The 26,961-nt window shown below is 41.0% G+C and overlaps 1 protein-coding gene across 2 annotated transcripts in view; it reads left to right on the forward strand.

Annotated features, from left to right (window-relative positions):
- Fgf14 (fibroblast growth factor 14) overlaps positions 1-26,961 on the forward strand; it is a 499,318-nt gene that overhangs the window by 328,311 nt on the left and 144,046 nt on the right. The window contains exon 1 of one of the 2 annotated variants that reach the window (XM_090341912.1): positions 17,631-17,823. The exons of the other annotated variant lie outside the window; for it this stretch is intronic. Within the exon in view, the coding sequence (XP_090198038.1) occupies positions 17,631-17,823 (193 nt within the window). Of the gene's footprint in view, positions 1-17,630; positions 17,824-26,961 lie in introns of those variants that run through there. 2 annotated transcript variants of the gene reach the window in all.

Raw genomic sequence — 26,961 nt, forward strand, 5'->3', positions numbered from 1 at the left:
TAAATGGAGTCCAACAGACTGGAAACTTATCCTAAAAATAGTTTGTAAAGCATAGGGGCAAAAAAAATCCCAGGTAGACAGAAAAATTGAACATCTGGGGGTTGCAATAACTGATTAGCTGCTCCCTTGTACTGTTTTTGATTGTTGTTGTTGTTGTTTATTGCCAGTCCCAGTGCTTGAATTCAGGGCCTGAGCACTGTCCTTGGACTTTCTCAAGGCTAGAGCTCTACCACTTGAGCCACAGCACCACTTCCAGCCTTTCCTATGTATGTGGTACCAAGGAATTGAACCAGTGTCTTGATGCATGCTAGGCATACACTCTACCACTAGGCAACACTGCCAGCCTCCCTTTCACTGTTTGCATGGAACTTTCTTTTTCCGCAGATTTGACCATTGTGGGGAGCATTGGCTCTGAGTTTTAGACCCTGCTTCCTGTTCCTAGAATTCTTCCTATATAGTTTTATTTTTATTTGGAGTAAAAGCAAATAAATGGGTGGCTCTCTTTTAAAAACTTACCTGTAATTACATGATGTGTAGCCCAACTCCCCAAACACCTCCAAAGCCACTTTGTGAAATCCCACAATGAGGTTTTCTATCCTGTGTGTCTGTGATTTTCTTCATGTAGTCCCTTCACAGGAAATGTAAGGCCCACAGTACCTTCACTGAAGAGTTTTTTTCCTTACATGCTAACAGAAATATCAGAGCAAGTTGACACCTTAACATGTAAGATAGATGGTTTTGTTTTCCAACAATCTTTGGAAAAGTATGCCACTAATTTTAATGTGGTGTTTGATCATTCACAGGATACCTTAATATTTCAAAGTGATCTTAGAAGGATTTTAGGAATAATTTCTTTTGCAGTATTAGAGTTGAAATTCAAGACTTCATGCTTACTGAACAGGCACTATATTACCTGAACTATGCCTCTAGGTTCTTTTTTTCCTTTAGGTTATTTTTTAAATGTGATCTAAAAAATCATAGCCTTGCTCTGATCCTGCTACCTCTGCCTACTGTGTAGGTGGGTTGCGGGCATGTACCACCATGTCAGTCAGTTTGTTTATTGAGATTTATTGAGATGAGAGCTTGCTAAATTATTCCCTGGTCTTCAACTGTGCCCTTCCTAATTCTTACCTCCTGAGTAGTTCAGATTACAGATGTCAGCCACTACATCTTACTAAACAGTTCTTATTTCTCCAACCTCCCATCACACACACACACACACACACACACACACACACACACACACACACACACACACACAGAAGATTCTTCTAAAATGTTCCCCCCATGATTCTAATAAGCAGCTCAATGGAGTTCCTGTGGACTCAAAGGATAAACTAATCTCTGATAGGACCTGATGTACAGAAGATAGAGGGGGGTGTGGTAGAGGCGCCCATTCTCAGGCATTCTCCCTAGCGAAGGCTCTAAATCCTCTGAACTCCCATCCTACTTGTGACTCTGGCTGGTATCCTATGATAATGTTTTAACATGGTCATCTGTATTCCAGTCCAGCTTACCTCTGACCATGAACGGGATAGATTTGAATAATGGAGGAAAATGGTAAATCACCATTCATTGAAGTTTCTGCAGGCCAAGCGTGATGCTAGGCTCTGAAAGTATAGTGAACCAGCAGGGAGGAAGAAAAAGGCCCCAAGTCAGTGAAGCTGAAAATCTCTACGGGGGGCAAGGAGGAGAAAGCGAAGATCCAGGCTTAAGGTTTTGGAGGACTGAGGTAAGCAAGGTTTCATTTTGATGTCTTTTAGTGTTTAGGATTTAAGAGAAGATCTAAATGTATTTTCTGAAGTACCAAAGTACAAAAATATAAAACCTGAAGTACCAGCAGAACAGCCTGGAGACAAAATAGATGTGCAGACTCAGAGCTCAGACAGATGACAGAGGGTGTGCAGACTTAGGCAGTCAAGGACAAGGGAGAACAAAGAAGCCAAACTTGAAATGGCTCGCTTGAGCGCCAGACAGCAGCAGAGAGAACTTGAAGGTCGTTGTGTCCTTGATGAGGATTCTCATGGGTGGATCGATATTCCTACATTTGGAGGGACAGAGAGAAATGGAGAAATGTGGCTTTAGCCCCATGTGCAGTCTCTTGTGTGGATGAGAGGAATGTTTTATCCCAATGGGTATTGTGTGCTGAGCGATGTCTAGATGTTTTCGAAAATCAACCTCTGATTTGTTTTTTGCCAATCTTGAACTCAGGACTTGAGCAATGTCCTTGGGTTTTCTCAAGGCTAGAGCTCTGCCACTTGAGCAACAGCATCATTTCCAGCTTTTTCTATGTATGTGGTACCAAGGAATCAAACCCTGGATCTTTGTTCATGCTAGGCAAGCATTCTACCACTACACCAAACTCCCAGTCACATAAAATCGACCTTTGAGACTAATTCTGGGAAGACAATTGTAAAATTCAGGCCATCTGAAAGAGGAGTGGGAGACTCTGCTCGGGGCTAAATCACTGAGGAGTTCAAGTTGAAAAACTGACAACTCTTCAATGTGAGAACAAAGAAGGACTAAATGATGAGGACTGTTTTGATGGAAAGTTTTAGCAGAGGAATAAATGTAAATTCAACAAGCCAGGAACTCTATGTGATGACCATTACTTTTATTTCTCTGGCTAGACCCCAACATTTTAACAATGTGTGTGTGTGTATGAGCAGGCGTGGACAGGCATGCGCTCGTGCTCACATGTTAATCTGCACTGATGTTTGAGGACTGTTACAGTATCAATGATTTGCTTCCTTGGAGAAAATGAAATTGACCTGTTAGTGCCAACTAGCCATGAAAAGGACAGGGGAAACTTGGCAAGTGACTTTCTTTCTCCAAACTGGAAAGAGCATCACCCAGGGGCCATGTAACCACGCAGGGGCATTGTGAAAGGCACCATGCCAGGCATTCAGTTCTGACTTGGGCAACGCAGCATTGATACTGGAATATGAAGACATGAGTGTAACAGAGATAAAACTAAGTTTGTTTACCTGACATCCAAGGACTAGCCATATAGAGAGTGATATTTCACTGCCAGAAATTGAGAGTATTTATAATTCTCAACCTAGGAATTACGTTACTCATACCCCTATGAATCTATATTGAAGATTATCCTAAAAGCTTTTAAGAATGAACTAGATCTTTATTATTATTTTATTGTTTCCTCTACTTTTTGCTTTTTTAAACTTCCTTAGCATCATTTTAGGGGCACAATAAGGTATTTTTATCTCTAAAAGCACAAAGGGCTTGAGAAAGATTTCAGTGTTTCAGCATTCTGAGTGTAAAGTTTTGCTGTCATTCAAGCAGGATAATCTCTCACATGGAAAAGATACTCGGGCTATATGAAATTTTGAAGAAAAGATTTTCTTATCAGCTCCTTGGCTGTCATGTGGTATCTATTACTTTCCTTCTATCTCTTCTCAATCAGTATCTTTGATTTTCATTAAAGGTCAACATTTTATGAGTAAACAAGTAGCACATGGTTCTCCTGTGTAAAGACTTAAAAAGGAGAGCAACAGTTTTCCTTAACTAGGTAGATGTCCTGTTCGTTTTCATAGTCATTTTATTTTTATATTATAACAGGCAGTGTCTTTGTGTCAATGTTCACTGCAATGAGTATATATAAAATAGTCTTTAAGAACTGGGGAACAGTCTTCCTGAGAACAATGAGGTGAAATGAAAATATCCAGGGAAGTAAGGGAAGCATATTGTTAAACCACATAGCGTGGATTCACATCCACTGATTTTTCTCTTATGAAGCTGTATCAAGCACTTGAGATTTCTCTCACTTGACACTTGCTACTTAGAATCTCCATTGCCTCAGTAGAGTGGTGACCCACTCATCCTTTAAACCTCAACTCTAAGTTCTGAATCACCCCAGGTAGAACTGATTCCCTGCCTACCTGATACAGGGTATCTCAGGCATAGGAGGGTACACTGCTATCTCTCCTCCCCCTACCCCACTTCTTGTCTGCATACTGAACCTAGGAATAAAGAGAGTCACTATTCATTATATTTTTCTTTTTCTTTCTGTCAATCTTGTAATTTAAATTCACAGTTGGTAGACATATGCTCTACCTCTTGAGCTAGGTTTAGTATGTTTCAAGCACAGGCTTGGAACTTTTTATTTTATTTTTCCCTAAGTCAGCCTTGGATAGTAATCCTATGCTTTTCATGTGGCTGGAATCCCATGCTCGGTCCAACTTGATGAAGAAATGGCTTTGCCTCCTTTTTGCTTGGGCTGTCCTCAAACCATGACTTCTTATCTCTGCTTCTCAGGTAACTGGGGTGAGAGGTGTACACTACGATGGATGCCTTCTCTAGCTGTGTGATTTTAAAGACTAGACATATAAAATGAAGTGCTTTGTTTCAACATCTATTAAAACTGGATTAAGTGAAGGTTGATCATATCAACCAAGATTTTCTGTCTCATTATTGTCAAGGAAGCATACGGTTGGCCTTGGGGCTACTGGTTTTCATTATTTATTGCCTGACTTCCTCTTTTATTAAGCTATCAAGACAACCCACTGGGTGGCTTTATCTCTGCTTTCTCCTAGAGCCAGGATAACACAGCTTGGGGTCTGCAAACTTCCACAAGCCCCTTGGGCTCCTTCCAGGGATCTGACATGCACGTTTGACAGTGGTGCTATTGTGTAGATCAGTTGAAAAGTCATCATAGTGCTTGGATTAAGGAAGTGAAATGAGGCCATGCACATGGAGGCTTTGTCCGTGGAAGGAGGGATACTCACAGGGAACTGACATCCAGATCATCCAACTATTCTTTTCTGTTCTTTTCTCTCCTTTGAATCAGTGCTGTGTACTCATGTATGCTCTGCTCCTGTGATCAGGAGCTCTGAGCAGAGGAGACAGTGAGTGGTCAGAGTCCTAGAGATCCTCAGAGAGGCAGAGGAACGGGTGCTGGTAGACGTGTGTGCACTGAGTGGCATTATGGAGCTTAGAGAAATAGGATAGAAGGGCACCTTAGGTTCCTGAAATCAACCTCCCCAGAAGGCTGAGAATCAGGAAACCTATGTTTTCACTGTCAGCTCTGCCTCTTATAGCTTTATATGAAGGCTAAAATCTGAACTTTATAGTACTAAAAATATTTTAGGCCAGTTCTCCTGTAGTAACCACCACAACAAAAGTCTATCATAAATAGACCTGAAACTTGACCTGACAGAGTGAAATCTCTCGAGAGCACTGCTCATCCCATCTCATGGAGAACTGAACAGGTGCTCTAAACATGGCAAGCCCTCTCAGCACAGCTGATTGCTTCTGAGGTGTCCTGGGAAAGAAGTTGTGTTTGGAGTTTTCTTCCTTGCCTGTTTGGAGAGATCCATTTATGGATATGCCTTGGGCATATCAGTAAATCTTCCATGTGCATATGAAATTTATGCATAAAAGAAAATCTATAAACTTACAGCCAGAGGCTTCCTTTAACCATTGGCTGATCTTATCAATGGAAACCAGTTCCAGGTATCTGTCAGGACTCAGGAGAGGGAGGCAGACAGAAGGAATATGAACACAGACAGGCCAAAGGGAAAAGAGCAAGGGAACTTCAAGTAGCCCAAATTTATTTTAAAAGGCTACATGGCATTCTCTGCCTGAAATTATTTCTCTTCCCCATCTACATAAAATTCTTAGGAAATATTATTTGATTCCCTTAAAATTTTTTTACTTAGATTATACCTGTACTAAAATCTATGTCAAGCTTGATGGTTAACTCAAATTCTTACTTAAGGAGCTAATCTAAATGTCTAAGAGCATAGAGCAATTACCTAGTACTACACCTACAGCTACATTTTATTTTAAAAGAAATGGAATGAATAAAAAAAGACATGGAGAATCAATTTTCTTCATTCTGTGGTAGCCTTAGGCCCCGTATCTCATTTTGTAGAGAATCTCAGGTTTAGCTTTTTCATTTTATTTAGCTTGGTTCTATGGCCCTTAATCTCCAGAAAGCCATTTGATAAACTCAAGAAATTAAATTCTTCATGGCTTCTGTGAGGCTCAAGAAAACACATTTTCACAATCTACAGGGGAGTAGAATGCTTTAGTTTCCAAGATAGCTGAAAATGGCTCTGCTTTTGTTTCAGAGAGATTCAGTAATTAAAGAATATGATATTCAGATACACATGGTATCTGAGAAAGTCAGTGTGTGACCACATGTCATTTAAGCAGGGGAAAAAGCACCTGAGAACTGTGATAAATTCAAGTAAATAATGTGTCTACTGGTAAATGACAATAATAATTAGTGGTAAAAACAATAATAATGTGTCTACTAGTAAAAAAATGCAACTACTGGTAGGATTCAAAAAGAATTAATTCTGGAACTGTTCACGATGATGATGCTCAGTGGGTCATCATCACTTCTATTTCCATGTAGGAATGGGATAAGTGTGATAGGCTAAAAGGTATCAGTCTACATCTCCCAAAGATGCTGGCATCCCGGTACCTGCAATCTCCTAATGATCAAAAAGGAAGTTTATAGATGTGATGGTCGTAAGGATCCTGAGATGGGATTCTTGGGTTTTCTAGTTGTGCCCAATGAAACTGCAGCAGTCCTTACAAGAAGGAGACAGGAAGCTGAGAGTTTGTAGTGGATGTGTGAAAATGAACTCCATTAGTTTAGGGTGGCGGAGTCAATAGCCTATGAATCCCAGAACAGCAAGGCCATAGAAAGGGTGCCTCTAGAAGGTATTTCTAAAGAAAAAGAATGGGACATCTCATAAACACCTTCCTCCATAGTGTTTTGAAACTTACTTTCTCCGGAGTTATATGAGAGAGAAAAAATGTGTGTGTTTCTAAAGTGACTCAATGTTTGGTACTCTATTACAAAAGCAGTAGCAACCTACACCATTAGTGGGAAAGACTCAGGAAATAAGGTAACAATGTTCAGGAAAAGGCACCCGCTTGTAATGACAGCATTTCCTAAGTGCATATACTTCAGAAATTACATTCACCTGTATCTTTCAGAAGTAGAGGACAAGATCAGAGACAAAGTAATAGTAACCTTGTTGGAACCTTAAGGCTTTTGGCTTTAGCTAAGTTTCCTGGGAACCTGAATGCAAGATTTAATGTTAATTCCAAAGAACAGAGGCTGAAAAGCATTCCTTAGCACCCACAGTGTTCGGATCCTCTAGGATTCATAAGTCCCCTGTGGACTTTCAGCTCACATAATTAAAGTGTGACATCTTTGATGCACCAGATTTTACCTCAATTGTAACTTCACATGGTCAGTGAATACAATAGAAACATACACCAAAGATACACTAGAAAAAATTCATGCAGAAGTCATTCTTTAAGCAACTTAAGAAAGTTGCACCAAATTTTTACATTGCACATTGAAAGTGTTTCATTTATTATTTATCATTCTAGTCCAATTTTTTTCTCAATAACTATGAATTACTTTTTGTGTCAGGAAACAGCATTGAACATTCTTCCTTTGCCTCTGTCTGCACCTATAGGTTTTTATTCTTGGTAAGTCTCCCTGACAATGGAATTAAATCTATTAGGTTTGATGGCATAAAAGTGCATATGCACATTTCAAAGAGAATTGAAGAGAGTTAAGCCATCCACAGAGATGCCAAGAGACCCACTTTCTGTGTGAGAACTCCTTGTATGTGGCGGATACTGTAACTGATGGCTACATTTCAAATAGCTGACCTCTGGTGGAAGATGGTCTTGGAAGAAAATCATGAACTTACAATCCGGTTCATTTATTTCCTAAGAGTAAAAACTTGGCAATCATAAACCATCTCTGGAGCTTAATTCTCTCAGGGACTTTTGTACCTAGAACACAACATGTAAAACTTATTTGCAAACTAATATTCTATCTCTCTCTCTATTTCTCTCTTTCTTTCTATCTCTATTTATCCATCCATTCATCTAACTATATTGTTTTTAACATGTACATATAGAGAAGCATAGTCTTAGTTCACAATGAACTATAGTATTGATGGCCAGCTACACTTGACCGTTATGTAGCAAAATCCTTTTATTCTTTGTCTCTCTCTTCATACACATCTATATGTATACACATATATATATATATTTGGAAGTCATTAGTGCTTCATAAATACATTTGACAAAAACAGAAAAATTACATGTCTTCTGTATGCATGCGGATATGTGCATGTATTTAAATAATATTCGCCAAATGTGGAGAAAAATTCTCAGTCTGAAGCTCTCAGTTCCTGTGAGGGTGGCCACTCTAGTTTCATTGTAATATGAATTGTAAATAAGATTATATCATAAAGGCACACAACAGTCTTGGCATTGAGACTTCAAATGAATAATTATTTCTCAGAGCTTGAGGACATTGGGTAATATTTTCTTTTGCTAACAGATACAGTTGTCTCTAAAATTGATCAATTGATCACTAATGATTGACACTATTGAAATCAATGTCCCACTCCTGATTCACACCTCTACAATAAATACTGTGCTCATTTTTTAATGCACTCTAATATGAAAACCTGAGAACCAATGAGGTTATTTTTTCCAACTTATTAGCTATTTTAAAAAATACACTAGGCTTATAAAGCTAAACCATCTGTTATTATCAATATAGTATTCCTTCTATAGGGAAAAATGTTCACAGATTTTTGGTATCAATAGTTCATTTTCACTTTTTTCTTTTATGAACCAAAATATTAAGCAATTATAAATTCCACTCAGAGTTTCTAATAGATGGAAATGTGTTGCTTACTAGAAATGAATGCATCCCCAAAAATTAACTAAAAATATTGTTGTGACATTACTGCGGTCTTATAATCCTTGAAAATCTAAACATGAATTAATATTTTTGATTATCCTTTAGATCTAAAATAATGACCAGTGTTACACTGATGGGAAAAATAATTAAAATGTTATTTTTGAACTTAGCCTTTACTGAGTAGGCAGACACTCATCTTAGATCACTAATTGAAAATTTGTCCAAAGCATATATTAATATTGTTTGGCAATCTTCTTCTAGATAAGTAAAAAATATAAAAAGGGACACCCATACTGATTGTATCTCTAAAAGTATCTCTAGACATTTAAAAATGAAACCCATTTACTTAGAACAGAAGATGAACCCAAAGCCAAGATACCCTTTCTAATCGTGTTTAAGTTCACCCTGAATTCATTTGTAATCATTTGATTGTAAATGATGTCATATTTCATCCTCAGTTTAGGCTATGTCAGTGACATACATTTGTAGTGTATGAAGTCATAACAGAAGGATCTTGGTTCAAGGCCAATTTGACAAAATAGGACTTTATCTGAAAAATAAATTATGCCAAAAGGGGTCATGGATAGCTCAAGTGCAGTGCCCTTCCCTAGCAAGCATTAAGGGTCTGAGTTTAAACCCCAGGAGTGCCAAAAAATAATCATTTCAAAAATGATTGACAAGCCAGGCTCTGGTCATCCTAGCTACTCAGGAGGCTGAGAGCTGAGGATCAATGTTCAAAGCCAGCCCATGCAGGAAAGTCCTTGAAACTCTTATCTCCAATTTACCCCCGGAAAACCGGAAGTGACAGTTTGGCTCAAGGAGTAGGGTGGTAGCCTTGAGCCGAAGAGCTCAGGGACAGAGTCCAGGCCCAGAGTTCAAGCCCCACAACTGACTGAAAAAAAAAAAAAGGACTGGCAAACAGAAAACCATGGGACAAGGTGGAATAAGTTATTATTTACTGTAAGATGATCAAATGAATAAATGAGCAATATTGCTGCACTATTTGTTTCCTCTTTAGGTGCCCTTCCTGTTCAGAGCTAATAGGAGATAAAAGCATTAAAATCATAACAACAAAAACATATTTCCAAATATATTGGAAAATTTATTTTTTCCCAAAGTTATCTGATTTCTAATGAAATAGAGTACAGTAGGTTAGCAAAGGTTAATAGATCATTTATGGAACTTCCATGATCATCAGCATGGATGATGATTCATCACATGCTGTGATGAATCCATGAGATCTTTGATCACAGCATGGAAAGTCTTTCTAGGTATAAACATATCTGAATTTAGAATGCATGCTGTAAATATAATGGCATTTATGGAATTGAAGTCCAAGTATGTAATGTAAGAAAGTGCATATTTCATTTATTTTGGTACCTAAGTATATTTGGTACCTAAGTATATTTTGGTACCTAAGTATAGTTTCTTAGATCTGATGAATTTCGGGAAATTGAAATAGTGCCTGTGCCAATGTCACAGTATAAGAAAAGTAGGCACATTATCACATTATGAGAAATAATATGTGAAAGAATTAATAAAAATGTATCAGTGCACAAAAATTGTATGTTTTGTGGATTTGGGGCTTTCAAAAGTATGAGAAACAAAACTTGTGCATTATTTTAGCACGGCACACAAAAATTTATCAGTTAGAACTCAAGCAAAATCACCTAAAACAAAAAAATTCAAAAAGCAGAAGCAAAACAAAATTCCTTACATAATGTTATTTTTCTTTATATACTTTCTTCCTGTAAGTTGTTTACTTTAATATTTATAGATAATTCTAGAAAATAACTTCACTTGGCTTCTAGTTTTATTATGGATCGAATGTAGCAAATTTGCGAAAGGATATATTAACAATTAGACAGTGAGAGGCTGATGGAACAGTGAATCAAAATCCTACCAAAGATCCCAGGAGGAAGACTGAATGGCAAACAACAAATGGAGGGAAACAGATGATTCCAGAAGGTATGGGTCAAGTTCAAATTGTCATGACATAGGATATTTTTTTTCCAGTCCTGGCTGTGAACTCAGGGCCTGGGCACTGTCCTTGGATACTTTTTGCTCAAGGATAGTGCTCTTCCACTTGAACCACAGTGCCACTTCTGGCTTCTTCTTTGTATATGGTACCCAGGAATTGAACCTAGGCCTTTGTGCAAACTAGCCGAGCACACTATCACTAAACCACGCTCCCAGCCCTAAAGCATAGAATTTTGATGAGAGTTGTCATAGAATCAGATTTACACCTTCAACATTTTGTGGCTACAGTACTAAGCATTCAAAGAACAACAAAGTAGAAAGCAAGAGGTCAATTAAGTTGCTATTGTAGTAATCCAAATTGTGATTTATGTTTAGTAGTTAGTGTAGAAGTGGTTAGAGCCATACTGTTGTATATATGTTAAAAATAAACTTAATAGATTTCATATTACTATATATGGAAGTTAAAACAAGACAGGCTATGAAACCCTGAAACTGCTACATGATAGAGTAGGAGAGACACCGGAACTCATAGGCACAGGCATAAACTTCTTGAACAGAGTCCCAGGGTCACAACAGATTGGAGAGAGACTCAGCAAATGGGACTACCTAAAAAATGAGAAGTTCCTGCATAGACAAAGGCATAATAGCTACTAAAGCAGAAAGGCAGCCAACCAACTTGGAAAAATATCTACCAATAATACATCAGACAAATACTTAATATCCAATATCTACAGGAAACTCAAGGAACTAATCCCTCCCCCCCAAACCCAACAAACCAATCACTAAATGGACAAGGGAACTAAAGATAGACTTACCAAAAGAAGAGGTTGAAATGGCAAAGAAACATATGAGAAAATGCTCATCATTCACTACTACACTGTTGGTGGGAGTGCAAACTCATTCAACCATTATGGAAAGCAGTATGGCAGTGCCTCAGAAGGCTAAACATAGAGCTCCCGTATGACCCAGCATTTACCCAACCATCCAGAAACTAGGACATACTAAATCCACTAGCACAACAATGTTCATTGCAGCATTATTCACCATAGCAAAGATATGGAACCAACCTAGATGTCCCTCAGTTGATGAGTGGATCAACAAGTTCTGGTGTTTGTACACAATGGAATTCTATGCTGCTGTCAGAAAAAACGACATCGCCCCATTTGTTAGGAAATGGAAAGACTTAGAAAAATCATATTAAGTGAAGTAAGCCAGACTCAAAGGAACTTAGGCTCAATGGTTTCCCTCATTTGTCATAATCAGTAGAAACCTTGGGCTCTACTGGCAGAGATTTGCAATAGAGCAAAACCTTGATACATAAGGCCATATAGTATGAAGCTAATTGAAAAGACCTCCAGGATATAGAAACAAAAGCCATATAATGAATGATTGTTGTCCTTAATTTACTAGGTTATCTCTCATCTCTTTTGCTGTCCCTTGGTTATCTCATATTGTTACAGTATCTTACTTTGTTATCTGATATATTGGATCTATTTGTATTTGGTTATTTGAAATTGGATAGGGAAGGGGGGAAAACCAAGATGGGGGGTGAGGTGGAGGGGTGGGTAATGGGGACCAAGACATGTGAAAGGGTATCAATTCATATCAATATATGAATTAATGCACCTTCTATCTGGCAAATAACATGTAACCCTTTTATTAACTACAATAAAAAATATATAAAAAAGAAAATGCTCATCACTCATGGTCATAAAAGAAATGCAAATAAAAACAACCCTAAGATACCATCTTACCCCAATTAGAATGACCAATTTTCTGAACTCAGACAACAAATGCTGGCAGGGTTGTGGAGAAAGAGGTACCCTACTACACTGCTGGTGGGATTATAAACTAGTTCCGCCTCTCTGGAAAGCAGTGTGGAGGTTTCTTAAAGAACTGAAAATAGACCTTCCCTACCATCCCGCCATACCACTTCTGGGCATCTACCCTTAGCATCATAACCCAGGATATGATAAGGACACTTGCTCAGCTATGTTCATCTCTGCACTATTCACAATAGACAAGCAATGGAAACTATCCAGATGTTCTGCTGCAGATGAATGGATATAAAAAAATGTAGTACATATATACAATGGAATTCTACATAGCCAACAGACAAGATAAAATAATGGCATTTGCTGGGAAGTGGATGAATCTAGAGCGAATCATGTTGAGTGAGATAAGTCAAGACTAAAGGAACAAAAGACACATAGTCTCCTTGAAATGTGATGTAAAAATTAATGTTGATAAAAATCTTTCAAAAAAGGTAGGCTATTACTAATATTTTGGCCTTGAGGGACAAAAAAATAGAGTTGCTATTTCAGTGAAGAGAAAGATTAGAGGAAGGGTAGCTTTAGGAAGGAAGAATAGTTTATTCTTGGCCTTAATAACTATAAGATACCAATTGTAGAAATATCAGTATGGCTTTGTCATATAATGAGCAAGTACTAATAGCTAGCTTAGATAAGAAAGTTGGTGAGATTTTTATCTCTAGCCACCCCAAAGCTGAAAGTGGCACTGTGGGTCAAGTGATACAGTGGTACCCTTGTGTAAAAAGCACAGGGATGAAGAGTTCAAGCCCCAGGATTGGCACAATGTACAAATGTGCATTGTGCATTGTGTGTGTGTGTATTGGCTCACCTACCGCTACTGTTGACGTATTAGCATTCAGTAAATACCTAATCAATGAATAATGAATTATGGGAACAATTCGATGATGAATTCAATGATTTTCAATACTCACTCTTCATTGAATTTCAATTGTGTGCCAGGTACAGCTTTCAGTGTTTGATGCAAAGGTGCAATTTGCATCTCATAGTGACTTTATTGGATTATGATGATTTTACAAAGGAAGAAACGTGCTTACAAGGCTAAAATAATTACTCAAGGACGCTTGGTGGCGCCCCTAAGGGCTTCCTCCAGGGTAAGATTAGCTATGGCTTCCTATTATAAAGAGCAGTATGAGCGAGGAGAGTGAAACCATTCAGACGAAGGCAGAAACATGTCCAGAGTGTGAGACCCACAGGGGCCACAGAGGCCACGAGGCCACAGGGGGCCACGGGACCACAGGGGCCATGGCCTCTTTAGGAAATCTTCCCACACAGGGAGGTGGAGGAATCATTGCCTCCAACTCATGTTTGTGTGGTGGCACATAACAATTTTACAAGTGTTTTCTCATAGGGGCTTCTGACCATTTCTGAAGGGTAATGTTTCAATTATCATTATTTTGGCAAGGGTTGTAGAAATAACTTATGGGGCTAAATTCACAAATCTAGTTAATAATAGCCGAAGTTTGAACTTGGACCCTCCCTCCCTTTCTCTCTCCTCTTTCTCCTTCTTCTGTTTCTCTCTCTCGTCCTTCTCTGCTCTCCCTGTTCTCTCTCCCTCCTCTTCTCCTTCCTTCCTTCTTTCTTTTCCTTCTTTCTTCCTTCCTTCCCCTTTCTTTCTTTCGTTCTTTCTTTTTCTTAGATCTTAGACTCCAACTTCTTTACCTGATGCTTTTGCTTACTGGTTAGCAGCTCTGTACCAACTGAGCCACGCCTCCAACCTCCCCCTCCTCCTCCTCCTCTTCTTCTTCCTTCCTCTTCTTTCTTCCTCTTTCCCTTTTTTCCTGCCTCCTTCCTTTCCTCCTGACCTCCCTCCCTGCCTCCTTCCCTGCAGTGCTTCCAGCCTCCCTCTACCCTCCTCCTTGTAAAGTGTCCAGAGTGGAACTAACAACTGGGAGGAGTTCCCACAGGGACACTTCTGGTCTGCATTGCCTTAGGGGTTGGACCTGTGTTGGCAGCTAGATTTGTGCTCTCTCTTTATCACAGCTTAAGACAGCAGATGGCTCTCTTGCGTTTTCTTTCACTTATCTCTATCTGTAAACAACTAAACAGTTTTTGGGGGGAGGGAAAAGGAAAACACAGGAATTAAGGTAAAAGACATGGATTATCCTCCTTAAAATTGGAAGCCACATGGAAGAGGAAGGAGAGAGGACCTGTTTGAGGTTGGTGAAATTCAACAATCAGCCCGCGAGTCCAGAGTCCACCTCCGCGGGCGGCGCTGCGCAGGGAAGGGAGGCTTTAGCCAAGCGAGAGGCGGATTTCACATCTCCATCTCCGTTATGGAAAAGGCAGAAAGGCTTTGTGCTCCAAGGTGTGTTATTAATGTCAGTTGACGCTGCGAGGATTACTTCCCTTTCCATCATGAAAGAAAAAGTAAAGGTGGAGAGCTGCTTTTCAAGGGAGGAGAGCCTGGGAGACGCGCTGGTGCCAAGTGCCTTCTTCTGAGCCCAGGGGATGGAGCAGGACCTCTGTCCGAGGTGCTGACCTCCTCCTAGGTCTGGGACTGGCTCCACACCCCCCAGGAAGGGATGAGGGGCACCAAAGTCATCTTCCTTGGAGAAGACTGAAGAGACTTCAGAAAGTAATTAACAAAGCAACAACCATCATGAGAAGCTTAGCCTCGATCTTTGTAATATTAATATAATCGACACATCAAAAGTCTTAACCTTCACAAACAAAGTAGGTGTGTTGGTTGGTGAAACTGTGATAGGTCTGGAATTTGACACTCTGACAAAATCTCTCTAAAAGCTTTGAATGAACTTATTTATTTTAATCATGTGGTGTTTCAGGAGTTCAAAACTAGAACTTCTCAATGTCCAAATGGCTTCTTTTCTATAATGGAAGCTAGACTCTAGGTGCTGTTGTGGGCGGGGAGAGGCTTTTTTTCTCTCTCAGATGGCAGAGACTTGGTGCATCTACAGTTAGAAATTACTTGGGCTACCTGGTGAGCTTGCCTCAAGAAAAAAAGAAAATGAAAAAGATGTAGATGAAGATGAAGAAAGAGGGGAGGAAGAAGAGAAAACAAAAGCCTACGCAACAGAAAAAGCAGTAGAGTAAATAGCTAGCACATTTCTTTTAAGGCCTCCTGGGTGATGAAGAACTGCAAAATTTGACAAGATTGTTCTTGTGTGTTGCTTAATGACTGTGGTGTTTCCTAGATGTAAGTCTTACCTGCAGTGTAGCCACACCATCATGTTCTCATTGGATTAAAGTATGTCCCCTACAAAGAGAGTTGATACATAGGGAATGAGCTTGCAGAAGAGCATCTGGCATGGAGTATCTCCATGCTTGCCTGCATGGAGAGATGGTGGCTAAGTTGGGTAGACAAGGCCTGCAGTCTCTCTGTTGCCAGGCCTGGGAGGCCCTGCTCACTCGCCTGCTGGTGTATCTTTGTAGTACTTCTTGCTGATTCCTGAGACAAAGGGAAAGTCTGCTTTAGCTTCCAGCTGCTCCCAGGGTTTCCCTCACAATTACAGAAGGAGTTTTCCTTCTGTTCGTCTGCTTTACCTTTGTCGGATAGCAGGGGAAACAGGAAGGGAAGAGACAGAAAGGAAAGCCAGGAATTCCTCCAGCAAGGGTTGCACGTGGTTCTGCCACTGGGGTGTCAGCTAGCAGCTCTGGCCTGGTGTACATCCCAGCAGGAAATGCTTCTCTCCCAGCCTCCTTCTTCCCGGGCCTCCACTCGTTTTCTGCATCTGCTGAGCCACAGCCATCTAGGAAGGAGCACTGAGGGGCGGCGGTGCTTGCCATTCTATTTGAATTTCAGGCACAGTTTCAGTGGCTCTGCTCCTGGCCGGTGAATCCCCACCTCTCCTGGTGTGGTGTCTTCGGTCTGGCTGCTTCTTTTTGCTGTCACTGGAATCGTGTGCCCCTCTTTCTCACGCCTCTACGTCCAGCAACATTTTTGCCTTGACTTCTTCCACGTTTCCCGCCGTGCCTGTCCTATCCAGCCGCCGTGGGCGAGCCCTGTGGTGGCAGCTGTGTCTGTTGCAAGTGCTGAGAAGCGGACTTGGGACTGCGTCCTTCCCTCTCCTCTCCTTTCTTTCCTCCTCGCCGGTTCCAAATGACAAACCTGGCCTTCTTCGCAGCACAAGAGAGAGGCCAGCAAGTTGGGGTGCACTAGGAGAGGAGTGGAGGCGCCTCCTTCCCCTCCGCTCCGCCCCAGGAGTTTAGAGGCCACAGGGATTAACTGGAGAGCTGAAAGCGCCTTGCCCGCCCGCCCGCCGGGGCCTCCCGCTGCAGGTTGAGCATTTGGGGTGGGGAGGACAAGGAGTCATCTTAAGATCCAAAGCCCCCCGCTCGGCCAGGGCAGCCTGACGGGAATACGGCTCCCCACTTGTCCCTGCTCTGGGCCGGCCTCAGCACCCCACCCCCGGCGCTCCATCGAGGAGGGTTGGGGTGATCTGAACGCGTTCCCGGCTAGACTTTCTCTGCGTCTGCGGAGATGCAGGGGCAGGGACCCCTGCGGGGGGGTCGGGGGGTGGGAAGGCAGCGCTTTGATTAGCGATCTCAGGGGAGAAGATTGCTCTCTCCAGATGCTGATTTCCAAAGCACTTGACAATCACCGGCAGAAGCTAAGAGCGGGCGGTGGCGGCGGCACCTGCCAGGGGGCAGCGGGAGCCCGCGGCTGAGAGCTGCCCACCGCGCCCCGGACCCGCAGCCCGGCGGCTGCACCCCGGGACCAGCCCTCGAGCCCCGCGTCCGGGAAGGAAGCCGCGGCGCTCCCCCGCGCCTGGCGGGGCGCACTGGACCCCGGCAGCGCCGGTGGCGGTGGGTGGCGACCCCCTGCCAGGGCTCCAGGTGACCGCCGGCGCCGGCGGGGATTTCCGGGCTCCGCACCTCTGGGAAGCCGGGCGGCGGTGGCCAGGACCTCCAGCTTCCCGGACTGGGCCCGCTGCGCGCTCGCTCCGGGGACCCCGGGAGACCCGGCGAGGGATCCCCGTCTGGACTGAACGCTCCCACCTGCCTGCCTGCCCGGCGCCGCTGCGCCGCCGTCCCGCTCCTCCCTCCGCGCTCTCCCGGCCGGCGGCGCCGCCCTCCTCGGAGCCCCCCTCCCCCCAGCTGCCCTCCTTCCGTCCTCGCCCTCCCCGGGACCCATTCTCTCGGCCACCATGGCCGCGGCCATCGCCAGCGGCTTGATCCGCCAGAAGCGGCAGGCTCGGGAGCAGCAGTGGGACCGGCCGTCGGCCAGCAGGAGGCGGAGCAGCCCCAGCAAGAACCGCGGGCTGTGCAACGCCAACCTGGTGGATATCTTCTCCAAAGTGCGCATCTTCGGCCTCAAGAAGCGCAGGTTGCGGCGCCAAGGTGTGTGTGTGGGGGTTCGCGGTGGGGAGGGGCGCCCCGGGTCGCCCCCACCCCCCGGCTTCACCACCACGCTTCCCTCCCCTCCACTCCCTCCCTCCGGCCCTCTGCACTCCCCGGCGCTTCCCCGCGGCGCCCGCGCGCCTTCCGCCGGGGGAGCTGGGACGCCGCTTCCGACAACCTGTAGCCTGGGAACTCAGCCCGCCAACAGCCAGCAAGTTGGCCGGCTCTTCCCGGCCCGGGCTCTCCCACACTCCGGGCTCTCCAGGGCACCGCGCCTGGCCGGGGCTCGCTGATCCCCCCCCCCCCCGGGCTCCCTTCTCACCCTCCTCCCGGGTGCTTTCGGCGCGTACCGCTGGCCTGGACGCAGCGGCCCCGGGGTCACAGGCCTGGGCCAGGCGCCCGGTCCTCGCCTGGCCCTGGGCCCTGGCGGATGCGCAGTCCCACAGGGGTGTGTGCTGGGGAGTCGGGGTGAGGTTTCCCAGACAGCTGGGGAGCAGGCGGCGCTCCCTTACCCAGACCCTGAGCTGGGGACGCGCTGGGACGCGGTGGTGCCGGGCTGGAAAGGACCCAGCTCAAATGGGGGAAGTACTCAGTGTCCACGACCGTGTGAGTGTGTCTTTGAGAAAACACCAGTGGATCGTGTGAACTCAAGCAAAGCAGCTTCTACCTAGAAAACAGTCCCCTCGCTTCTGGGTGAGGTCGTTCTGAGAAACGACCACGAGGTGCCCGCAGGATCTTGTTTGGCCGCCTTGAAAATGTCAGGGTCTGAAAAGGAGAGGGAGCCCGGGCCCTGTGTCCACGGGTGGGCTTCTCTCCCCGTCCACCCGGGGAGGTTGGGGGGGGGGTGCGGCGAGGAAGAGATGGGGTCTGATTCCCCTCTGCCTTTTTCATAAGCACAGTGGGCTTGTCAGGGAGACAGAAAAGACTGTGTTGACCTTCATGGGAGTGTATGTTTGCCTAGCACACCCAATCCTCAGCGCCCAGCTGTGTTTGTTTTAAATGCTCTGTTGTGGGGACCAGAGACAGAAGCAGGCATGTGGCGTGTGTGTGCGTGTGTGAGCGCGCGTGGTGTGTCACACAGGAACACATTTCCATCCAAAGTTTTCATTATTCTCTTTGATAAACGTAAGATGAATGCTGAATATTTTCAAAGAGCCCTGGGAACCATAAAAGTTGGAGCTTACTTGTAGTATCAAGCGTAAAGGGCAATTTTGGAGAACTCTCTGTGCACACTAAATGAGGTCAGGGTAAAAGGAGGAAACTTCATGAGGTGGCATCTGACCACAGCGAATCTTCAAACCAGTGTACAAGCTATTAGGAAAAATGAAACTTTCCTTTTCCTACTTACTGGCTGAGAGCCTTGCCCAAGACCACCTTTGTGAAATGAAAGTAAGTCCCCTGTTCTAATTACTGTTGACACGTGGTCTGCCAAGCTACCATGGCTTATGTTGTTTGGGCTTTCTGTTTGTTTTATCAAAAAGTTCATATTTTTGCTAGGGGCTGATAGCTGATACCTATAATCCTGGCTACTTAGGAGATTGATATCTGCCGATCAGGGTTCAAAGCCAGACTGGGCAGGAAAACTCATGATACTCTTACCTCAAACAAAAAAACATGGAATGGTGGCTCAAGTAATAGAGTGCTAGCCTTGAGCAGAAAAGCTCAGGGACAGGACCTGAACCCTGAATTCAAGCCCTAGGAACTCCTACCTCCACCGAAATTTCTTTTTGGAAAAATTCTCACCATAGAATAAACTGGCTTTGCAATTTTTTTAAGAAAGGGAATGGTTATATCAACTTCTAAATAGGTATATTTTAATAAGGCAAGAACTAAATGTTATTTCATATATTACTTAAGTATATAACAAATAGATTATTATATTGGCAATCTTCTGTGCCCTGTTGGTTGATGGGAGAATTTTCTCTATGTTCAATACATTTTTGAGATGGGTTATGCGAATTTTCTCTATGTTTAATACATTTTTGAGATGGGTTATGCCCTATCTCATAATGTAGAAAAATAGCAGAGCTCTCTAATAATCGTACATTTCTCTGTATTCAACCTTGACTGCTTTCTTGTTATTCATGAGTTTGAGATGTGACACATTTCAATGGTCAGTAAGAAAACCATGCTCAAGTCCATGCTACTTCAGGCAAAGAAGAAAACCCGAACCATGAGTTTGCGGATGATTGGAATCAATAGATAAACTAAAACGTTTTGGTGTGGGTAATGTTACAATCTCTTACAATTTAGTATTTATTCTGCAATTATAAAACCCCTGGCCTCATAGGTTGTGTCTGTTTAGTCAGTGATTATGCAAATATTTCTTATAAGTTATCATTTTTCAAGTATATTACAGGATGTTACAAGAAGTTAGGAATGAAAGACTGGCTGCAAAAATGTGCTTTTAAGTTAGTTTGTAATATAAAATTAAGAAAAATGTATGTACAGAATTTATACAAAATACTTTGCTCCAGTGTGGTAGTTCACACTGGAGCAATTTTCATAAGAAATGAGAAGTATCCTATGTAAGGAAAATAACCATCAGTAAACAACAATCAAAAGACCCCTATTTGTGTGTGTGTGTCTGTGTGTCTGTGTGTGTGTTTGTTGTTTCAGAGACTTATCACACGTACACAAGAGCGCTATACTTATTTTGCTTGTTTTAACTCTTTAGATCAGATTACAAGGTATTTTCCTCTGTAAGGTACATTTCTTTTAGGGGTGAGTGTTTTATTTTTCCTTTTAGTTTTTCATTTGCTGTTTGTTTTTTATTTGTGTGTGTGTGTGTGTGTGTGTGTGTGTGTGTGTGTGTGTGTGTGTGTGTGTGGTTTGCTTTTAAGACCTTAGATGTCTTCGACAAGTCTGATACTTGTTGAGAGCTTTTTAATCATCAGAGTTCTGTATTTTGTTAGCTGTGTTATCGTTGGATAAAATTATGTTCTTTCTAAGTTGAAAGGTCTAGATTTTTCAAAAGAAGAAAATATTTTGCAATGCAGTTTTTTTCTGAGAAATCTTTATATTACAGAATTGGAAGCTGAAACAATGATAGAGAACGGAAATACATGTTTGTCTGTATATTGTTTTTCTTATAGCTTGTTTTTTATTTCAATATTCCAGTACTTCAGTGCTGTAATAAATTAAACATTGTGCGATAAATAAAGATAAAATGGCTTTTCACGTTACAGTGAATGCAGGGTTAAATAGTATAGTTCATTTAGGGTTGAGTCATAGAACAAGTTGGGTTTACTCATACTTAGAAAAAAATATATATATAATATTTCCTGGCCAGCTCTTCAGTGAAGAAATCCTTTGACTTATTTTTGTTTCAGGTTATCTTTAAGTACTGGTACAAAGGGATTTCAATTCAATATACCAGGTTTTATGTATCTTGGTCAATGTTATCTTTCCATTGCTCAATCATTCTCCCTATCACTTCTAACCTCCTTCCTTTTCAAGTTACCTGTTTTATGTATATTGCATGTTATGACTGTAAAATATTTTGGAGGTGCTTTCCCCAATTTCATTCCTCTTTCCTCCCTCAAATCAATTGTAGGTATCCTTTTATATTTCACATGAATGGAATATTTAGCCCCAAACTTTTGCCTATCTATTAATTAATGTTTTAATTTGATTATGTGTATTTATCTCTACCTCAGGTATTATCTTTTCTTCTAGGCTTTTGAAATTCACAGCATGTGCCGTTTATTTGTACCTAACATTATATACTAGCACACCAAAAATTCTTCCTTTATCTGACTGAACCTCAGTACCTACAGGTGAATCCTCCCCACCCCCTCCCTGCCCTGCCCATTTCTGGTAGCTGCCATTCTGCTATGTGATTCACTTCTTAATACTTCCCTGTGAGTGAGATCACGTAAGTGTTGTCTTGCTAAGCCTCCCTAATCTCACTTAACATAATGATCTTTAGTTCTTTAAGGCACATCTTCTATTAATGATGTGGAAGATTTCTGTTATTTCTAGATTTTGGCTGTTGTGTCCAGTAGCCAAAGCATTAACACTGAGTGCACATGTCTACTTCCTTTTGTATTTCTTGAGGATAAAGTTCCCTTTCACAAGTTAGAAATGAATCGCCACACACAGTGAAGACGATACTAAGTTTTACTTGATTTATTAGAATAATTTAAATTTTGAACAGTGAAGGTGTTTATCTGCTTTATGCATGTAGTAATCTCCGTTTAGTTATTCTCTGTGTTTATTTCTTCCCAAATGGCAGAAACATCTAGCTAAAAAATACTGAAACACATCACACCAATTGTAAATGCTATTTTAAATATTGTTGTTTTAAGAGCTAAAGAAGAAGGACTCCTTGTAGTAGGCTCATGAATGTAAGTGATCATTTTAGAGAGATGAACACAATTTAAAGCTAACCACTTTTTTTTTTAACAGTCTTTTCTTTTTTGGTATTGTGGATCAAACCCAGGATGTTGCACTTGCTAGGCAAGCGCTTTGCCAAACTACATCTCAGCCTGCTAATAATGTGTTAATATCACTGTAGAACACTGGTTTTAGTTATTCTATACATGACAATCCTGGTCTTCATTTGAAGAGCTTCAGAGGCCATTACAACTGTTCACTCTTTACATTTTTCCTGGGGTGGGACAGGGTCAGAAAGTGGAAAGAAGGTGGATACCTCTCTAATCTGTTTATAGGAGAGACTTGCTTGTCATTGGGAGAGATTTCTCTTTTCTTGATTCTATTTCATTTGGTAATTAGTGATCTACCCTATGCTCTTGTAATTCTTCCATATGAGAATTAGTAATAATTCATTAGTATGACCAATAGAAATAATAAAAGACACGTCGGGGCTATCCTGGTAAGAGTCAGAACATGGCTAGTACCTAGTATACAGTTAATACTCCATAATTCTTGTGGAATGAGTGAAAAATTTAATATTCCTCAGGACAATGATGGCAATAAGAGTCACAGTTGAGATTGATGCACACATCACAACGGATAATGGATGGAACACTGATTCATATGTAATATATACTTTCATAGGCATGTTGTATCTACTGAGTACTCTTTAGTCTTTACACTATGACAGGCATACTGTTTTACGTGTCCTCTAAGGCACTACCTTATCCACTAATGGTGAAAACAATACTATTAATCATTCAACCAATTGAAAAATGAGAAATCTGTTAGAAACATAGAAGATCTGGTAAAGCCATAAAATTTCCATACCCTCCTGGGGTATCCTTATCATCATATAAATAAAATGCTCAGGTTTACAGAAGTTTAAACAACAAAGCAAGGATTTTTTTTCTTCCTTCTAATATTTTTTTATTGTGATTAGTAAAAGGGTTATATGATATTTGCCAGATAGAAGGTGTATTAATTCACATACATTGATACCCTTTCACATGTCTTGGTACCCATTTCCCCCCCCCACACCCCCCACCCATCTTGGTTTTCCCCCTTCCCTATCAAATTTCAAATATCCAAATACAAATAAATTCAATATATCAGATAACAAAGTGAGATACTATACCAATATGAGATAACCAAGGGACAGCAAAGGAGATGAGAGACAACATAGTACATTAAGGACAACAATCATTCATTATATGGCAAAGCAAGGATTTAACCTATGTTGCCAGATCAATGTTTTGAGCAATGCTGATTCTCTATTGTCATTTATAATGCTTTATTCTCTTAGTTAATTGATATTCATCAGCAATTCACAGCCAAGGAATGAAGGCTTAAAGACTCACATGTACTAAGTGCCTCAACTAGAATCCACTTTTGTCTGTCTGTCCTTAAAAGTCTCTATTTCTCTACTATGTGGGAACCTTTTATTCATTGCAATAGAAACTCTTCATCGAAAGAAGTCACATTACCTCAGATAGTAGTAGATGTTAAGTAATATGACTGTTATAATGGAAATCCAAATATAGTTACTATGCTGGTGTTTTATTAACTTTAATATCAAAAGTGTAAGAAATCAACCTAGAACTAGAGCTTAGTTGTGAGCTTTGGAAAGAGCAAAAAAAAAAAATGTATTATTGCTATGTCTTTCAGGTTTTTTTTTTTTTGCCAGTCTTGAGCTTGAGCTCAGGGCCTGCCTGAACAGTCCTTGGACTTGAATTCAGCCTGAGCACTGTCTTTGGACTTTCTCAGGCTAGAGCTCTACCACTTGAGCCTCAGCACCACTTCTGGATTTTTTTTTCTATGTATGTAGTACCGAGGAATTGAACCCGGCTCTTCGTGCATGCTAGGCAAGCACTCTACCACTAGGCCAAACTCCCAGCCCTAAATTATTTTTTTCAATATATTTTTTATTGTAATTAATAGAAGGGTCACATGATTTTTGCCAGATACAAGGTACATTAATTCACATACATTAATTCACATGTCTTGGTCCATGGGGATCAAAATTATTTTTGACAGAGAAAAGTAGCTAGTTTTCAGAGTGTCAGGACATGGCACATAATATTATCACCTTAATAAATTACAACATTGATCTGAAAAGAACCGTCTAAAATGTTTTCAATTTTACATAATAAATTATTTGTTAAGTATTTCTGTACATTTCCACTTGTTGCCCTATATTATGTGTTTTAACTATTTCTTTCTGAACGTGGAGCTGTGGCTCAAGGAGTAGAGTGGTAGCTTTGAGCTGAAGAGCTCAGGGACAGCACCCAGGCCCAGAGTTCAAGTACCACACCGACAAAAAAAATTCTTTCTAATGAGATGACTTACTTATTCTGTTCTTCTTCGGTCTTATTGTACATGACAAACTGAAGGAAATCACTAAGTCAGGAAAATTATCAACTGTTCAAAGTCTAGATATGGTGTGTTTTGCTGCCTGGTGCTGGTTTCGTATATTGCTTCATCATCCTTTCTTAATCAGTTCTTATTCCAATCTAATGATGTCTGACTTATCTATGTTATCATAAAGTAATTGTGTGTGTGTGTGTGTGTGTGTGTGTGTGTGTGTGTGTGTGTGTGTGTAGAGGAAAAATGGCCTCTGGCATTGTCTTGCAAATCTAGCCCTTTGCTTTTTAGAAATGTTTCATCCACTTATATCTCTGGATCTTCTAACATGCCAACGCCAGCTAGTCGATCCAACTATCTTCTTCATGCTGATTGTGGCGGAAGTCTCTTTAATTGGTAAAATTTACACTCGGCTACCGCAAGTGGGCTTTTGTACACTAAAACCGTATATTTCCACTTCACTAAATATTTCCAATCTTCCTTCTCTTCATACTTAAAACAACTTCCCATTCCCATTCTTTTTGTTGTTCTTCTTGATCATGGGTCTTGAACTCTGGGCCTGGGTCTTGTCTCTGACTCTTTAGTTCAAGGCTACCGCTCTATCTCATTGATTCACAGCACCACTTTAGGTTTTCATGGTTAGAGATAAGAGTCTCATGGACTTTCGTGCTCGGGCTGGCTTTGAATCATGACCTTCAGATCTCAGCCTCCTGAGTAGCTAGGATTATAGGCATGAGCCCACTGGTGCCCAGCTTTTCCTCATTCTTAATAATGACCATACTCTGCTTTCCTAAAAAATAGAAATAGTCAGAAATATATGTTCATATTCTTTCCAAATGCTTCTAGAAGCCTATCTTCAGAGCTTTTCTGTTCTGAATAAATTTGTCCGGCTCCAATTTAAGGTCAAAATCTCCTTAAACAGAATAGTAGATCCTTTCCTAGTTAGGCTGATGGATGTAATATATATATATTTTTTCTGCTATCTTTTCTCATGAAATGTCCACATCTGTTATTCTCATCAACACAAAAATATGTGATAATATATTCTATTTTCAAAGAGAATCACTGTTTGATCGTGCATTCCTCTCAACTGATTAAAACAACTGGCTTCTATTAACAAAATTGCTTGAAAGAGAAGTCTTCAACTCCCCTCCTTCTGTTTTCTCTTGCATCTTTTCTAATTAGTTGAAATTTTGCTCCTGGCAATCAAATGTTGTTGCCAAGGTCACTGGTGAACTTTAGGTGCTCAAACACCAGAATGAATTCTCAGCCCTCATACTACTGCCAGAGAATTTGGCATCCAAATTTCCACAGCAACCTTATACTTGGTACAGGAATATAGCATCACAGATCCTTGAACCTATCATTTATCTCACATGATCATTTTACAGTTATGATATAGCTAGATATATATGATGGTACATAGATTCATATATGGTACATATATATAGGTGATATATATATACATATATATATATACAGAGAGAGAGAGAGAGAGAGAGAGAGAGAGAGAGAGAGAGAGAGAGAGAGAGAGAGAGAGAGAGGAACTATCTATATATTTCTAGTTAAGTGAGCAGTAGCTTACCTAACACCACCAAGTGACATAATGAGAGCCAACCACTCAGTTGCTCAACCTCTTAGTTGCTACTTGGTACCACAAGAAGATAATGCCTTGTGCTTGCTAACATGGAAAAATTGTTTGGTTTTTTTTTTTGAGTGCGAACTTCTGTGCAAGGGTTAAGTAATCTATGTCCATAATATATAGAGAAGATTGTGAATTGTAATTCTTTTTTTTACGATTTTATTGACATTGATTTTTACATCACATTTCAAGTGTCATGTTTAACAAACACGTATTCAAGAAGGGAATCTCTATATATAATCTCTGGCACATAGATTTTAGAACATAATTAAAATTAAGCTGAGGGTTTATATGTCACAGATACATATTAATCTATGTAATAAAGCATGTCTATAGAATATATAGCCCATTATAGATTTTTATGTCTATGTAGTTATGTTTATTTCTCCAAGACCATGTCTAGAACCTTGAATACTGGAATATTGAGTCATCGCTCTTGTACTGTTTGGATCTAATATCCACATATCAAGGAGACACGCACCTTTTGTTCTTTGGTCTTGACTTGTCTCACACAACATGATTCACTCTAGTTTCATCCACTTCCAAGTGAATGCCATTATTTTATCTTGTCTGTTGGCTATGTAGAATTCCATTGTATATATATACCACATTTTGAATTGTAATTCTAATATTAGTCTTACCTTTTATCTTTATATTCATATAGCAAAGATTTTTCATCACCAATAAGTATTCTAATGACAAATTATATTAAAAAATTTAAAAATACTTGTTAATTTATCTAATGTTAGGTGTCA

The sequence above is a fragment of the Megascapheus bottae genome, chromosome 11, assembly GCF_031878675.1.
Source record: "Megascapheus bottae isolate mThoBot1 chromosome 11, mThoBot2.hap1, whole genome shotgun sequence".
In the NCBI taxonomy this organism is placed as follows: Eukaryota; Metazoa; Chordata; class Mammalia; order Rodentia; family Geomyidae; genus Megascapheus; species Megascapheus bottae.